Below are 18,328 nucleotides of genomic sequence, written 5' to 3'. Positions count from 1 at the left end.
GCAGGGGCCCTGGGTTTGATCCCTGGTTGGCAAACCAAGGTCCTGCAGCTGCACAGCACAGCAAAAACAAAACCAAAATCAATCACTTTCCACTGGTCCTTTATGACAGGAAATTGAACACTTCTACTGTAACATAAGTAAGTTCCACCCCTCACAGCAACTTAATTCTTCACATATAATGAATACTTTTAGGTTTTATTTTTAAAAAATGCTATTCAAATGGGTACACGTAAGCAATACTAACAGGGAACTCACTCTTTTCCTGCCAGCAGTTTGAAACTGATCAATGAAATATTATATTATGCCATATTTATTAAAAAAGAATTGTCCTTAGGTTAAATATGGGATGGAATATTTAAATCTTATATTCTGAATTTTAGATTAAATATTGAGACAGTATGATGGAAAGCATGAAGAAAAACCTTTAAGAAGACCCCCCAAGGTTTCACCTCTGCCTTCAATGTCCCACTCAGGGCGTGTTTACAGGTTTTCCTATCGAGCCAGCTGCAGTCTCCTCCTCATGGCAAAAATGCCTGTCCTGCTTGGCTGGAAACATCCCTTCCCACGTGAGAAGCCTGATCAGTGGATTCCTTCCCGTTGGTATCTTGGTGATATTTTCTGAGAAGGGACATTAACCAAACAGTTATCTTATACTAAAGAGTCCCTGCTGCTACTGCTGCTGCTAAGTCACTTCAGTCGTGTCTGACTCTGTGCGACCCCATAGACGGAAGCCCACCAGGCTCCCCCGTCCCTGGGATTCTCCAGGCAAGAACACTGGAGTGGGTTGCCATTTCCTTCTCCAATGCATGAAAGTGAAAAGTGGAAGTGAAGTCGCTCGGTCATCTCTGACTCTTAGCGACCCCATGGATTGCAGCCCACCAGGCTCCTCCACCCATGGGATTTTCCAGGCAAGAGTACTGGAGTGGGTTGCCATTGCCTTCTCCCAAAGAGACCCTAGTCCAGAACTTTTATTTGAACTACTGGGGACTAGTCCTCTTGGACCCACGGGGGACCTGAGAATGGGATTAAAAAAGTAGACCAATGAAGACAGAAAAAACCTGTTCTGGTGATACTGTTTGAGCCCTGGATCAAACTGAATCTGTACGCTTAGAACTTGTCTCAACATTCCAATGAAAAATTTCAAAACCAAAAGTCTTGATGCTACTGTTAAACCTCTGCCTAATCTTCTTGAGGACCTCTATCCAGAGTATCTTCTAATCCTCCCGGCTCTTTTAGGAGCCTCTGTGCCTTTGCACATGCTAATTGCCCTACTTGGAATGCATTTCTTTTCTTATGTTTTCGGTGAAGGCCAACTGACTTGGCTCCAATGATATTTATTTCTTTTTGTGTGTGTGAAACCATCCTTCTCCTGAGCTCCCACAGTACTTTATATATACTTCTGTATTAACATTTATTACATTCTTTATTGTATGGTTGGCCTCCTAAAATTTTTTTTTTAATTCCTCTTTATACCCTCAGTATTTATATGCTAGGTACATAATGGGCTTTCCTGGTGGCTCATATGGTAAAGAATCTGCCTGCAATGCAGGAGTCCTGGAGTTGATCCCGGGTCAGGAGGATTCCCTGGAGAAGGGGACAGCAACCCACTCAGGTATTCTTGCCTGGAGAATTCCATGGACAGAGGAGCCTGGCGGGCTACAGTTCATGGGGTCACAAAGACACTATCGAACAACCAACACCTACTTCCTTAGGTACATGATACATTGTTGACTGTTTGATGGAAAGTGTCTGATGTCATGTTTGTTAGATTCTCTGACTCCTAAGGCGTCATGGTTCACTGATGACTATCTGGAAAGAAGGAAAAGTGGCGAAGCCATCAGGAACCAGGAAAAAGTAAGTCTTTGACCCAAGCATAACCAGTTCTGTGACGGTTAAGCAAATCACCTTTTCTGTCAGGGCTCCCGTTTCCTTCTCTATAAACTGAGGGAGCCCAACCTAATGACTTCTAAAAATTCCTGACATTTTCCAAATCCTAATTCTATGAAAGACTGAACACTATCATTAAAGTATTACTTTTAAGCAGCCTAAACCACTGAAGTAACCTGATATTCAAATGAATGAAGCTGTCATTCTTTCAGTTTGCTCATACAAACGTGTGCTTTCTTTAGGCAGGGACTGTTTCCAAAGACATAGTTAAGAGCGTCTCTTCACCTGTCAAGTCGTCAGGTGACACCAAGGCCCCAGTGAGCAGCGGCGATCGCTAAGCTGACCAAGTTGCTCACTGTGCCACAGACAAAGTCAGCCCTCTCTGTCCTCAGAATGCTTAATTCTAACAAAGTTCCAATTTAAAACTTAGTAACAAAATAATCTTTTTTCCTGATTTACAAGCTAAATATATATGGTACTATAAAAGCAGACACATTATAGACAATCTAAAGAAGAAAGTTAGAATTACTTGAACTTTCCACTTCAGAGATACCTGCTGTCAAATATATTTATCAGGGGAACTTCTCAGCATGTATATACATATATAGCTATGCTTATACTGTTAAAAACTCAGACAATGTATCTACTCTATTACATCCTTTCCCTCTCTGTTCTTCTCTAAATGGTATCAGACTTCTTTCCCAATAAATACAGATTCACATTATCGTATTTATTAGATGACATTTATGTCAAACAATAACAACTGTAACCTGGGCAACAACAACAATTATATTAAAGTCATTTACCCAGGCTGCTACTAAAATTTATGCTCTCCTTTGAACAATACTGGGATGAGTATCCTTACACCTAAACTTTTTGAAAGTGAAAGTCGCTCAGTCGTGTCTGGCTCTTCGCAAACCCATGGACTATACAGACCATGGAATTCTCCAGGCCAGGATACTGGAGTGGGTAGCCTTTCCTTTCTCCAGGGGATCTTCCCAACCAAGGGATTGAACCCAGTTCTCCCACATTGCAGGCGGATTATTTACCAGCTGAAACACCAGGGAAGCCCAAGAATAGTGGAGTGGGTAGCCTATCCCTTCTCCAGCGGATCTTCCCAACCCAGGAATCAACCAGGGTCTTCTGCATTGACGGTGGATTCTTTACCAACTGAGCTACCAGGGAAGCCTCTAAATTTTTCGCATAGCTATTAAATTGTTTCCTTCCCAGAATGGGGATTGTTAGGTTAAAGGCATTGGCTTCTAAAAGTTGTATTTTTTACTAGCTTTTCTCCAGAAAAGTTGAATCAGCGGAAATGTATAACAGTAGTAACCGAGTTTTTATACTCTCAGAAACACAAGAAAAACAGGAACATATTTTAATTTCTTTGTTGGCCATATGTATTTTTGCCTTTTAAACACTTATAAAAAATCTTTCTTTTTTAAAATCCATCTGACAGTTTATACATCACATTTTATGAATGGTGGTTTCTAGCTGGATAATTATTCTCTTCTGGTTTGTGTTTTCTGATCTTTTCTACAGTGAATATATATCCTTAAATTTATAAAGTATTTCTTTTCTTTAAAGAGCTATGAACAGGTCATCTTGTTAATATGAAACTTTATATAGTGCTATGCAACATGTCTTCTTGTATTAAAAAAAAAAACTGTAATGACAAGTATAAGCTCAGATTTGAGAAACAATCTTTAGCTTTTCCTTATATATACACAGAGAAAAAAATTCCTCTCATAGACATGGGGCCGAACACTCAACGAGACAATTTTTAGACAATGTCTGTTGTATTTTCTTATTCCTTTCTCCTCTCAAATTTTTATTCTTATCTCAAATCTAGTTCACTGCCATTTTCAAATGATGGCCTAAGGAGCTCTCACCTCTGTGATCCGTGTTAGGTTCATGAAGTTGCAAGCACGAAGAGTTCTGGAGGGATGGAATGAGACAGACAGAAAAGCCTGTTGCTGGACTTTGCACACAACTCTCTCTTCAGAATTCAAGTCTAACTATCATGCCCTTTCAGGTCTAGAGAAGTTTTAAGTTCACAAAATACCAGTTTAGCCTCGACTCTTAAGAGGGACTTACACAACTTCATGGCTGTAATAACTGCCAAAAAATGTAACGTTTTCTGTAATTGTATCATATCAAGAAAATGCTACTGTTATGAACTGTCAAGATTCGAAAAAAAATTTTTATTAAAGATGACTTTTCCGCTCTCAGAGTACTTGCAGAGTATTTTAATAAAAAATTAAAAACCAGCCTCAATTTTATAGAACACCAAGTTACCAAACTAAAATTCAACTTTAAATAAATAAAAATGTTGAATCCTGACCATTACATGAATTTTTATGGCCTTATATCTCTTTTTTAAAGTTACCCTCAATTAGATTTTATCATTTTCAGTTATTGGAAGACATAGTTGTAAATACTTAAACTCACATACAATAATCTAGGTATTTGAAGTATTAAATATACAGCCATAATCTACAACTGAACATATCATTAGAGCATTCATGTCAACCACCATTTTCTCAACTGATTAGCAAGTAACCATTTTTGATATGAGCAACTTCTTATAAGAGTCATCAGTCTACATTTTCTGATCTACTTCACCAAAAAATACACAAACAACATAATGAATAAAGTAGACAACTTACAACCTTACAAGAAAAGAAAATGAAACACTGGATCAGGACACCAGAATCATGAACATTTCTTATTTGTGTACTCCTGATATTCTTGTAAACACATACAGAAACAGTGTAGCTGCACAGTGGATGTATATGTAACTCAGAAGTGGTTTTTCTTTCTGGCAGAAAATACCAAACACAGAACAATGACTCAATGAAGATGTCCATGTGCTAATCCCCAGAACACGTGAATACCTTAGGATACAAGGCAAAGGGAATTAAGGTCGCTGACTTGAGTTAAGGCTGCTAGTCAGATTACTTTAATTAAGCATGCTAGAGAGTGTCACCTGGATTATGCAACAGGTGGGCCCAATGTAATTACAGGGTCCTAAGTGGAAGAGGAAGGTCACGGAGAGAGATGCAAGGTTGCTGGCTTTGACGATGCAATATTGGAAGCTGAGGACTACAGGTGGTTTCCAGAAACTAGGAAAAGCAAGGAAATGAACTTTCCCCTAGAAACTCTACAAAGACAGGCGGTGCTGCTGTCCCTTTGATTTTAGCCCAGTGAAACACCTACAGGACTGTGAGATAACAAATCTGTGCTGTTTTAAGCCACTCAATTTGTGGTAATTTTTAAGTGACAGCAACAGAAAACTAACACAAGAACCCACTAAGTACCAGACATAATGCCAGGCATTATGGTGATGAAAAAGACATGTGCACCAGAAGGATGCTACAGACTGAACTGTGTCCCCCCTTATAAATTCATAGGTAGAAGCCCTATCTCCCAAAAAAATGGTAACCAGAGACTGGCCCTTTGGGAGGTAATTGGATTTGGATGCGGGGGTCATGAGGTTGGGGGCCTTCCCTGATGGCTCAGCAGTAAAGGATACACCTGTCAATGCAGGAGATTCGGGATCAATCCCTGGGTTGGGAAAATCCCCTGGAGAAGAAAATGGTGGCACACTCCAGTATTCTTGGCTGGGAAATCCCATGGACAGAGGAGCTTGGCAGGCTACAGTCCATGGGGTTGCAAAAGAGTCGAATGCGACAGAGCAACTAAATGACAACATGAGACCGGGGCCTCATGATGGGACTGGTGCTCCTGTAAGCTTAAGGAGATACCAGAGAGCCTGTTTTCTCTTTTTCTCTGCCATGAGAGGGAGGAGGAAGATGTAGCTGTTTGCAAGCCAGAAAGAGAGCTCTCACTAGAACCCAACCATGCTGGCACTCTGATCTTGGATTTCAGCCTTTAGAACTGTGAGAAAATAAACCTTGGTTGTTTAAGTCACCAGTTTATGGCATTTTGTTATGGCAGCCCAAGCTAAGACAAGCTGGGAAAGATTGAGCACAGGGGGAGAAGGTGGCAACAGAGGACAAGATGGTTTAGATAGCATTACCGACTCAATGGACATGAGTTTGAGCAAGCTCTGGGAGACAGTGAAGGACAGGGAAGCCTGGCGTGCTGCAGTCCACGGGGTCACAAAGAGTCTGACACGACTTAGTGACTGAACAACAAAAAGCTAAGAGAGATTTGCAATCAAATATTGGAAAACTAAAATCAGGGCCAGAAAAATAAACGTTAGTAAATTTATCATTATTGAGATGATGGCAAACTCAATGGCCAGGAAATTACTCTACTATTTCGTACTGGAAAATAGTCTACAAGAGACAACTGAAAAAAGTTCAACTTGATTATTCATCAAAATAGTGGCAGTATTAACTGTGGGGAAAAAGAAGTCAGCTTGATTAATCTCTTTTACTGCAGTCCCAGCAACTGTGAAATAAACATTAATGACAAAGGTTTAATTTTGTCTATGAAGATAAAACAATTTAACTGAAGGTCCCTTTCTGTTCTTATTTCCACTGATGGTTACAACACTGTTTAGCAAAGGCAGTGGACAGATTAGAGGTCTTTCACTAGAACTGGATTATGAAATTTTTTTTGCACATCCCAAACACTGTTGACACAGTCTGCTTGGAGAACAGCTTAGCAAATCTAAGAAAATTAAATATATGCATTTTTAGAACCACGAAATTCCACTTCATAGAACTTATCTTACAGATACACTCAATGTATGCATGGAATCATGCCAAGATGAATGTATTCGCATGTTCACCCTCTGCAAGAATGTCTGTAGTAGTAAAAATATGGAAACAATCTAAACGTCCATCATTAGAGAAATGCTTAAATAAATTTCAGAACATCCATACAACCCAATACTACGCATGCTTAAGAGAGAAAAGTGTAGCCTTCTATTTCTGATATGGACACATGTCTAAGTCTTATGAAGTGAATAAAAGCTAACAGTGAGACCAAATGTTCCTAGTCTCATATTTAAAAACAGAAACAAAACCTGTGTGTTTGCAAATGCACAGAAACTTTAGGGAAGAATACACAAACAGTTCTAGTTGTTTCCAGAAGAGAGACTGTGGGTAGTTATTTCATTTTATAACAAACTAAATAGTGCGAAAAACTTTCAACTATCATATATTTTAGAGTCTTTAATTCAATTTTAAAACTAAGAAAATTTTAAAGAAAAGTTTTAATTTTGATGAGTGTTTTACAAATAAGACTACAGTAATATTTTTATTTATGTTAGTAGCAACATTTAGCGCTGTAGAAAAGAGAAGAGGGTTTAGAATCTGATCTGAGCTTGAGTTCACACTCAGCCACTTCCTACCTGCATGGCCTCAGGCAAATAATTTAACCACATTCTGCCTAAATTTTTTTAATAAAAGATCAGTACCACATTTTCCTGAGTCTGTATGATGATAAAATGAGATAATGAACATGAAAACATTTGGTAAAGGGTTCAGTGAATTACAGACATTAAATGGTTTTTATTACAATGAAAGTTACTTTGTAATATCCTAAATTAAGAGTCACTTCCATGTATGACTATATAAAATGCAAACTCTATTAAGGCAGGGACTTTATCTCCCTCACAGCTATATTTCAATTTCCTAACACAAAAAGCATCCAAGCATGTATTGAATGAGTGACCTAAGTGTGCCAAGAGTAGTAATGGACACACAAAAAGCACTTGGCAAATACTTGCTCCAATAAAAACTTTCCTGACTCCACTTGACCACTTTTGTCATGTACTACTCTCTCGGGTTCTACTAAGATTAACTACCCATCTCAACTCCCCACCAAGCAATCAGACTGAAGGTGGAAAGGCTTGACCTTTTGGGGCAGGGCCTCTTGCCAGTCACCTGATTTTAACTGAAATAACTAAGTTCCTCAGAGAGAAAATGAAGGCTGAAAATGTTAGTAAATATATAAGTGAGTTCTTTTCAAAAGTTAGACTCATGAAGTAGTTACTACTCACTAAACAAACATGGGAAGCACAACAGTATGAATTCCTCATAGTATGTCTTGAAAGCAAAATATAAAGTGACTTACCTACATTTATATTCAATTAACTTAAATAATGTCTCAGGGGCTTCCCCAATGGCTCAGGGTACAGTAAAGAATCTGCCTGCAATGCAGGAGACCCGGGTTTGAGCCCTGAGCTGGGAAGATCCTCTGGAGGAGGAAATGGCTACCCAGTTCAGTATTCTTGCCTGAAAAATCTCATGGATAGAGGAGCTTGGCAGGCTACATTCCACAGAGCTGCAAGAAGCTGGAGAGGACTGAGCACACACACAAATGTTAGAATCTCAAATATGAGTTCTTTGAGTGTATCGTAAGGTTGGAGAAGCAAAATATCCAAAATAGCCAATAGGAAAGTAGATTATCTGAGGCACCATTTTACAATTCTGGGTTAGAGATACCACGTGCTTAAAAAATTCTTAGGCTGTCCAGACCTTTCACTGGTAATGCGGAGAATGTGTGAATTAGCTTGCCTCCTTTAAAGTAAATGCTCCTCCCTCCTCCAGACTATTAAAGCAATGGTGGCCCTTCAGTATGCCGATACGAGATGCAAGGGCTAACACAGGAGTACTTAGTGCTTGCACACACAGACATGCCTACACTCGGTCACTTCTTCAGTGTGGCCTGAGTGTGCATCACGCATCGGGGCACTGTTTCAGCACTGGGTTACTTCACTGAACAAAGCTGTTGCCTTCACAGAGCTTATTATGTTCTTGTAGCAAGACAAGCAATGCAGTACATGCTCCAATACAGTGCCAGTGATAAATACCGTGAAGAAACATAAAGAAGACAGAGTGACGGAAAGAGACGCTGTTCTAGAGTCTGGTCAGAAATGGGTGACAGGAGAACAGAGGCCTGAAAGAAGAGAACGGGTGAGTCATGTTGATGTCTGCAGAAAAGTGCTTCACGCAGAGGAAGGAGCAAAGGCAAAGGTCTTGGGCAACCCAAAGCAAGTGAACTTGGTACTCTGAAAACCACCTGAAGGCCAGCATGACTGAAACACAGCACACACGGAAAGTAGCATCAGGGCAGAGAGGTGGCCAGGAGCCAGGTCCCAGATCCTGCAGGGCCTACAGGTCCTGGTGAAAACTAGATTTTCTTAAGTGTGATGGGAAACCACTGAAGGTTTTATGAGACTCTTTGCTTCCCTTCCCCCAAGACCGCTCAAGGAGTGGCAGGACCAAAACTCTTGGTTTTTAAAAGATCACTTTGGGTCCTCTGGGGAGAACAGACATACTATGCAGCAAACAGAGAAACAAGGAGACCTATTAGGCGGTTACTGCAGTGGTTCAGGAGAGAGACGACGATCATCTGGACTAGGCTTGTGAAAGCAGAGGTGGAACGACCCGGCAGGATTCAGAATGCATTTCGGAAGTTGACAGGTTGCTGATAGACTGGGTATGAGATATGAGAGAAGAGAGTTAAGGACAATACCGAGATTTGCGGGCATGAAGCATCTGGTAACAGGTGTGGTGGGGCAGGAAATCAAGAGATCAATCTAGGACAGGATACAGGCGTGGTGCTCTTTGACAGTGAGGTGGAGAGGCTGAGTAGGCAGTTGGCTGCACGAACCTGGACTTCTGGGAAAGACTGAAGATAGGGTCCAGGGACTGCAGATATAACACTGCATGCCATGAGATGGCATCAGATAGTCTGATGGGCACACACACAGAGGGAAGAAATGGGGCCCTCCAATACTTAAGACTAACAAACCAAAAAGGAATTCAGCAGAAAAGAATGAGAGCTTGTGGCAGGGATTTAGAAGGAAAACCAGGAATATACATTCTGAAAGTCACGTAAAAAAATAGTTTGATGAAGTCTGAGGACAACTGCTGGGCTGCTAAGAGGCTCAGAAAGATGCCTCTGAACTGAGCACTGAATGAGCAGTATGGAAAGCCCTGGGATTCTGACAAGAGTGGCGGGGATGGGGGACCGACTGGAATGGGTTTAAGAGAGACCCGTGCGAAGGGGAGGGGAGTCTGGCAGCGGATGCGTCTGCTGGCAGAGGGATTCCCCTTGCTCTTGCCCCCGCAGAGCACAGCTGAGATGCAGGCCCTGCCCACACCCAGCTCCCTACACCGTGGAGTGCAATGCCGTTCTAATTTTTGACCTGACCTGCTGGCAAGTCCTCTTACTCCTGGCTGTCAGAGTGCCTTCTGTTCACTTCCAGCAGCGCTGCTTCTCAACTGCAACACCTGCTGAACCACGCGGCTGATCCAATCCGTCCTCAGCAGCGCAGCTGCCAGTTCCCATCTACTTCGCCTCAGCCCTTTGCGATTCTTTTTCTGCTCTTCTTGTTTATCAGTTTCCTGTCGCTTCTTCCTACTTTTAATGACTGAGCAAGTGCTGACCTTTCAGATATAATGTCAGTGATGAGTGGATGACTTCTCTTGCATACACAGCCTGACCACAACAGAGACGCATGAGCAATCTCTGAAACTATGGATCTCACCTGTGTACAGCAGGTCTCTGAAGGCCTCGGGGCTGATGCACTGATGGGTTACTCGGAGATTTAAAGGTCTCCTGAGTCTTCCTTTAGGCTGAGTCCCCAGATGATTACCACACTAGTGAGTACTGTAAGGCTTCATTCATATAATGGTAAATTTCTAAAAAGTAGGAACCACTTCTCATGCCTCCTTACATCACCCATTCAACAGATACTACTGCAGCCTCTGTGATGACCCCGTGAGAGATACTGGAGCTGCAGAGAAGATGAATACAGCGACTCCCTTCACGGAGCACACAGCAGGCTAGCAGGACATTTACAAGCAGACAGACACAACATGGCAGGGCAAATGCTTTCACAAGGGAATGCAAGATGCTCTGGAAACACCTTGACAGAACAGCTTATTCCAGTCTGCACATCATAGAAGCGTCCGTGAGAAACTGATGTTTAGGTTGTGAAGAGTGTGAGTTAGGTGGATTGAGACATTTGTGGGAAAGACCATGTACCAAGGCCCAGCAGTAAGAGCAGAGGATATCTGGGGACACTGACAAAACAGTTAAGTATGGCTAAGGGTGTACCTTTGGAGGTGAGAGTGGGCCCTCAAGAAGAAGCAGGGACAGGCTAGAGAGAAGGAAAGGCCAGACCTCAAGACACGCTAACGAACCTGAACCATATTCTGGGGTATGCACTCATCTGTTTCAAAGGTGTTTTTTCTTGGGGAGTAATAATAAGTAGAGGTAGGAGGGCTTCGTTTTGTGACTTCATATACTTCCAGAGTGTTGGGCATTTATTTTTACAGTGCCACACATCAATTCTGTAACTCGAATTTTTAAACAAAAACAAAAGAAGGTTTTGAAAGATTATTCTAATTGCACTGTGGAGAAAATGGACTGGAAGCAGGACAGGACTAGAAGTAGGGAGAGCAGTCAGGAAGTTACAGCGATTAATTAGGCGGCGAGAATTAGAGCAATGGCAGTGGCTACGGAAAGAAGCAGGATATAATTAGAAAGTAAAATTGAAAAATGCTGGTAAGGCAAAGGGAGAAATGGAAAAGGACAACTAGACAAACACTACCTATTTGTCCAATGGTAGCAGTGTTGGTGGTAGGTGGCGAATGCGGTGTCTTTCATTAAGTTTGGGAAAACAGCGTCGCACACGTGTAGGTGTAAACCAGTTTAGATTTGGTAATAAGAAGTCTGAAGTGTACAGAGGACGTTCAACATGGAGTTAACACAGGCGTCTTGAATTTATAACTCTGGAGAAGAAAATCTGAGTTGCAGAAAGAAATGTAGACATTCCCAGCATATATATGGTAACTGAAGTACTGGGGAAGGATGAGATTGCCCAGGTATATGCAAAGAGTAAACGAGAAGCCTGCAAAAAAAAGGCAAAGGAAAAGCAAGACCTAAAACTGAATTTCTCATAATGTTCGGGGACCCATCTACACCATAACCTCCTGAGAAGTTTGATTAAAATGCAAAGATCTTGGCTTCACCACAAACCTACTGAATCAGACACTCTCAGAGCCTGGGAATCAGCATCCTAAGCAGGCACCTTGGATTATTTCTGTGCATAGTCAAGTTTGAAACCCATGGATCTAGAAGATAAGCAGAGGTGGAAGAGCCCCCTACCCCTCCAAAAAATGGTTCAAGAAGGAGCTGTGCTCTGCTCACCACCAAAAAAAGTGAGAATTGTAGCCAATGGAAAAGAACATACCCTTCAAAGCACTGTGGGCTGGTGAAAAAAGAAAGCCATCAATAAATATTTGTTCAATAAACAACTGGGAGAAGTACTTAAAGCTATGACCAATCTAGAAAGCATATTAAAAGGCAGAGACATTACTTTGCCAACAAAGGTCCATCCAGTCAAAGCTATGGTTTTTCCAGTGGTCATGTATGGATGTGAGAGATGGACTGTAAAGAAAGCTGAGCGCAAAAGAATTGATGCTTTTGAACTGAGGTGTTTGAAAAGACTCTTGAGAGCCCCTTGGACTGCAAGGAGATCCAACCAGTCAATCCTAAAGGAAATCAGTCCTGAATATTCATTGGAAGGACTGATGCTGAAGCTGAAGCTCCAATAATTTGGCCACCTGATGGGAAGAACTGACTCACTGGAAAAGATCCTGATGCTGGGAAAGAATGAAGGCGGGAGGAGAAGGGGACGAGAGAGGATGAGATGGTTGGATGGCTTCACCAACTAGATGGACATGAGTTTAAGTAAGCTCCAGGAGTTGGTGATAGACAGGGAAGCCTGGTGTGCTGCAGTCCATGGGGTAGAGTTGGACATGACTGAGTGACTGAACTGAACTTAAAGCTATAATTTATTTCTGTATATTTCCAAGCTATAACTACTCTCCCGTATAAACACAGTTAACACCTGGATAATTTATAAGAAGAAAATAATAGTAGGAAATAGCTTTAAAAATGGATTAAATAAGAAACACTTTGATGTCAACATCGAGGATAAATTACAAAGGTTTGGCAGGTGCCTGGCTAGTTAGTAACTAACCAGCGTGACCTCTAGGTCCAAGTAAATCCCTGAAGTGTAAAAACATAGAAAGAGTGCACTACGTCAAAAAGATGGGTTCCGATTTGAAAAGCATTGAAATGAAGTTGTTAGCTCCACAGAACCACACGGATGCTCTCTCCCAGGTTAACCAAATCACTTAACATGAGACCAAAATTAAACTACTCCTTCACTTACAAGCTAGTAAAGATCAGTAAATAAAGATTTAGCCAGTTTGTCCAACTAAATATAACAGCTCTTCCTTAGGTTATATTATAGTTGCTGAAATAGTTGCTCATCGACTGTTCTTTGCCAAGTTTGCTAGGCTTCAGAAGCTTTATTTGTTCTGAGCAGTTAAAATGATCTGAACTCTGAAGACATCCCCTTGATAAGAGGCAGAATGATTAAGTGACCCCAAATTAACTCACATCTATTTAGGAACCTTCTCCCCCAATTTGAAGTGATCATAAAACATTCTGGAAAGGTAAAGCAAACTGGAAGAGAGAAGACATTTACTTCATTTGGTTTTATTTTTTTTTATATTCCTTTCTTTGCAGGTGTTACAAAGGTTAAGAGAAACCAAACCACTTCAAACTGCATAAACTGCTCACTTGCATGGTACCACAAATAAATACATCTTTACTTCTTGCTACCACTAAATGCCATTCATTAGTGTCTTTTTGTGACTTTCTCTCCTAGGAGTTGTACCATATATTCTTTAAGAATTTTTTCCAAATCTAAAATGCCAAGAGTTGACTAAATTTTTAAGTTTTTAGACTTCCATTTATGAAGAAGCTATCAGAGGTAATAAACCCTGTGCTAGAAGTTCAAATTCTTGATTCAGTAAGTCCACAGCTAACTGGTAACATTTCAAAAGTTGATCTGTAAGCTGCTAATCTGGAAAATAAAGCAAAAATTTCCCCAAAGAAGTGATATGGCAGGTGTGTGTGTCTGTGTGTGCACTCAGTTGCGTCCGACTCTTTGCAACCCCATGAAGAGCAGCCCGCCAGGCTCCTCTGTCCATCCAATTTTCCAGGCAAGAATACTGGAGTAGATTGCCACTACTCCAGGGGATCTTCCTGACCCAGGGGTCGAACCCCAGAGGTTCTTAGGCTAATTCACAAAAATTTATTTCACCTTCAATGCTGGTGAATTGCTAGACACTTTTGATTAAAAAAGAAAATAGGTGTCTCCATACTAGTAATTAAGCAAAAAGAACTGTCAAAATGAAACAAACAAAAAATTTAGCTTGAAGTCATACAAAAGATCCACTGGCCTGATTACACTGGAGATCCTCCTAGTAACTAGATTATAAAATCTCACACTTCAAGCCCATAGATCACAAGTTAAGGACTCCTGCTTAAAAAAAGTGAGAGGATCTTACTAGTTTTCAGGTACAGGGACATTAGGAGTTTAGAAGTATGCCAAAGCCCAGAGCTTGGAGAAAAGCACAGAGTTGGAGAGGAGGGGTCTTTTCTTAGAAGTCCTCTGACTGCAGTGGGAAATGGGCTTAGTACTGAAGCATTCTCTTCACATCCCAGCTCCAGTATTCCCTGGACAATGCTCCTCGGAGTTCAGTGGCTCAGTAAACCCAGAGCCTAAAACATGGACGGTATGCTTCCTAGACAGAGTGGGGACTGTGGAAAGGAACAATTCCCTGAGTTGCCATGCCAAGTACTAGACACCTGCTACAGCCAGAAGCAGTTCCAGCTTTGACTGTTAGGAAGTCTAATGTTTACTTCCTTACCCTGACTGAAAGACCCATTTCAACCCCTCTACAGATCCAGGCCTTCCAATACATACGGCAGGTTTACAAGTCTGCAACTTATGGGTGCCTATCTTTATCATCTAAGGCTTGAAACAGAAAAGCCAAAATAAATGTTATCTTATTCTGGGAAATATTGCTTACTGTACTTAAAACTTTAACTATAACGATGGAAAATGTTCCTATCTAAGTCTGTATTTTGGGCAGTTCAGATTTTTAATTCATAAGCACTTCACATTCACTCTGAAAACAATGACCTATTATACCTAATTTGGATAGGTTTAAATATTGGGTGAAGAGTTTCAAAAGGTATTTGCAAAGGTCTGTTATTTCAGTTTGCCCTTAACCCTTTCCCTAACATTAGGCAACTTTAAATATGAAATCACAGGGTTCCCTGGTGGCCTTGCACTTAGGATTTTGGGCTTTCATACCAGTGTTCAATCCCTGGTCAGGGAACTGAGATCCAGGAAGCTGAGCGGCACAACCAAAATAAACAAATAAAAATGAAATCATACCACTGCTCGCAGATAATACAACCAAAAACAAATAGCAAGGAGTTTGGCACTTCCGGTAAGACACAACATATATACTAAATTAGTTATGTTTCTGAAAATATGAACAGATGAAAAAGTGAAAGTTGCTCAGTCATGTCCCAACTCTTTGCGACTCCATGGACCAGTCCATGGAATTCTCCAGGCCAGAATACTGGAGTGGGTAGCTGTTCCCTTCTCCAGGGGATCTTCCCAACCCAGGGATCGAACGGAGGTCTCCCGCATCTGCAATATACGCAAATTCATGTACTAAAGAAATCTTTCAATTCTTTGATAAATATATCCAAATGTGACAATTAACCAAAATCTAAATTAAGGTCCTGATTCTCCTGCATTCAAATTATGGCCAGAAAAGACAGCATGGGTTAATGCATGCATAACTATCAGAGTGGAACTCAGAGGCTGACCCCGATGTTCAACTCTCACTTTATTTACATGGGCTTTCCCCTCAGATTAAACCCAACTTCCCTTCCCCAGCCTCTTACCGTAACACTGTAGTCACCAACTTTACTTCTGGTATAAAATTTTGCAGTTGCCTGAACTTAACATTGTAAATGTTATTTGGCAACGTAGTGGACAAGTCACTGAAGAGGGTCACTGAACAAAGGTGCATGTAGTAAAGAAATCTTGCTTTCCTAACTTTAAGCCTAACTACCAACTGTAGGGGTGACTTGGAAGAAACCCTGACAATTCTGTAGGTTTGCCCCTTTCTCAAGCAAGTTTCTAGGAACCTTTCCCTACCAAACCCGATGTGCAAAAAGAAAGGCCATACTGAAGAAACAAAAACCAAATCAGATTCAACTTTCCCACTGCAATGTTCAGCATATATTACATTTCTACCAGTTTTCACTTTTCAGATAGGCCAGTTTCTCAGCTGAACAGCAAGACATCAAAATGGGAAGAAGTCAGTGTCAGGGGGTATAAATAGCTGTGGCCAAAAACAATACTGCAAAAGAGCCAATAGGAGAGAGCTCCCCCAAAAGCAGTAGGAGTGACTTAATTCCCCATCCCCCTCCACCAGGGCCTCAGGGAAAACCATTATTCGGAGACAGAAGGACAGAAGCAACCAGGATTCGCAGAAAAAATTTCCAATCTTCTGTTAGAAATGAATTTGTCAGTGCTGTCTAAGGTGTCTGAAACACACATATGTATTTTAAATCTCACTTGGTGTGGCCATGAAAAGGAATTTTTTTCTAATGCAATAACTTGGGTATAGAAAAACTGCCACCCAGTATAAAGAAGTGAGTCTTTTCTCAGATATACAATGAAAGCCACTCACCAGAACCAGCACTGTTTTAAACTGCTTTATTCATTCATTATATTTAAGACAAAATTTGCCATCAGACGGTGGCTCTAAATGTGAACTTCAGTTTACACAAACGCAAGCCTGGCACTGTGCTCCTATCACCAAGCATTACATACAACCCGCGACTTTCACAGGACAATGGTTAATACATTTCGGACCAGCGGACCAAATGAAATTGCATGGGGCACACACGTCACTCTGGAAATGTTCCCTGGACTTTACAGGGCTGCGCTCAAGTGCTGGAAGTCATTAAATGTACCGAGTTTCTGCAGCAGAATACACACTCATGCATTCTTCAAGCATCAGCAGCATTCACAAAACACAGGCCATCAGAAAGTTACGTAAGAAAAGCAGCCTCTCCTCTGAGTAATTCATTCAACCTTCCAAGAAATCACATATCCACCTTGCGGGGCCGGGTCAAAGGTACTAGGTAAAGAAACTGGGCAAAGAACACTGGGAAACCAGGGCAGTTTACGGCTGAAAAGATGCACGCAACGCCACCAGAGGCATCCTCAAGCACTCCTTTGCAAACAGAGTGTGCGTGCGGTTTGTAATGAGCCCCTGCTGACCTGGGTAACGGTCTCAGCTGAAACCACCCCAGCCTGACACGAGCGCCAGCATGTGGGAGAGAGGCTGGGGGCAGCAGCATCAGCTGACACCCTGCCTAGGGGGGCCGAAGCTGTCACTTCCTTGGGACTCGCGCACAGCCGGGCGCTGCCACCTGCTTTCTACTCCCTCTGGGAGGGCTGGTGACGCGTGGGCCCGAGAGGCACCGGGGAAGAAATAATGAATCCGGTTTCTAAAGCCAGAGCGCCAGAGAAAAGGTCCCCAGGGCCCGATCCCCTCCCCGCTGGGCGACTCTCCCCGAGCGGCGCGCGACCCCAGGGGTGGAAGGCTGCCTGCGAACTTGCAGACGGCAGAGGCCGGAGGCAGTCCACCAGCGGGGAATGGGTGGGTCAGAGCGCGGGGGTCGCCCGAACCCGGACACCCGGCCGTGGGAAGGGACGCTGGGGGCGGCGCCGCGCGGAGCCGAATAGCCAGGGGCCGGGCCGGTCTGGGGATCTTCCTTCCCCCCAGGGCGCGGGCGGGCGCAGAGGGGCACCCCGGCCGCTACCTGCTGCTGGATCTTCCCGTCCTCCGTGACGACCCAGTGCGTGGTGGCGACGGCCCCTCGAGCGGCCACACTCAGCAGGGCCGAAAGGCTGAGGAACCAGCCTGGACCGGAGCGCGGCGGCAGCTCGCACCGGCCGCGGACCCCTCCTGCCGCCGCCATCTTGCCCCCCCGGCCCGGCGACTCGCCCCGGAAGCGGAAGTGGGCCCCCGCCGCCCGCCATCTTGGGGAGGTCGACGCTGGAGGAGGCGGAGCCGAGCGGCTGCCGCCGGGTGACCAGCGGCCGCCTCAGCCTCTGCCTGCGCGACGCGGAAGCGCGGCCTGAGGCGCTGTCCCAGTTTGGCTTCAGGTCGGAGACTGCTTTTTTATTATTGTTTTCTTTTGGTGGACGATACGATCTTGTAGCGTGGGAACCAGAGGGAGAGAAAACGAGCGTTCCACTTGGAGCCTCAGCAAAAATGAGAGGACTCGGAGCATATATATATTATTACTTTGAAAAATATATATATTTTTATTTGTTTCGAATGGTTGGGAAATAAAAGGTATGCTTTCGAAACACCTAAGGGAAGGGATAGGTTCTCTTTTATTCTGAATATTTCACAATAGGGGGAGCTTCACCATTGGGAGGATTGTTAGACTGGGACAGTGCTGTCCAGTAGAAACGTAAACATAACGCGAGCCGTGAGCCACAACATAATTTTTTTTTAAAGAAAGATTGAGATAACCAACATCTTAT

The 18,328-nt window shown here is 42.7% G+C and overlaps 1 protein-coding gene across 3 annotated transcripts in view; it reads right to left on the bottom strand.

Annotated features, from left to right (window-relative positions):
- Positions 1-17,770, bottom strand: part of TTC17 (tetratricopeptide repeat domain 17) — a 123,503-nt gene extending 105,733 nt beyond the window's left edge. For 2 of the 3 annotated variants that reach the window (XM_055423865.2, XM_055423867.2), the window contains exon 1: positions 17,596-17,770. In XM_055423865.2, coding sequence (XP_055279840.2) covers positions 17,596-17,754 — 159 coding nt within the window. In that variant the 5' untranslated portion in view covers positions 17,755-17,770. Of the gene's footprint in view, positions 1-10,023; positions 10,392-17,595 lie in introns of those variants that run through there. The other variant, XM_088843263.1, reaches the window with a different exon arrangement.
- Positions 17,771-18,328: the final 558 nt, after the last annotated feature.

The sequence above is a fragment of the Moschus berezovskii genome, chromosome 14 (assembly GCF_049115385.1).
Source record: "Moschus berezovskii isolate FMDL1 chromosome 14, NW_MosBer_1.0, whole genome shotgun sequence".
Lineage (NCBI taxonomy): Eukaryota > Metazoa > Chordata > Mammalia > Artiodactyla > Moschidae > Moschus > Moschus berezovskii.
This window is presented reverse-complemented; position numbering and strand designations above follow the sequence as displayed.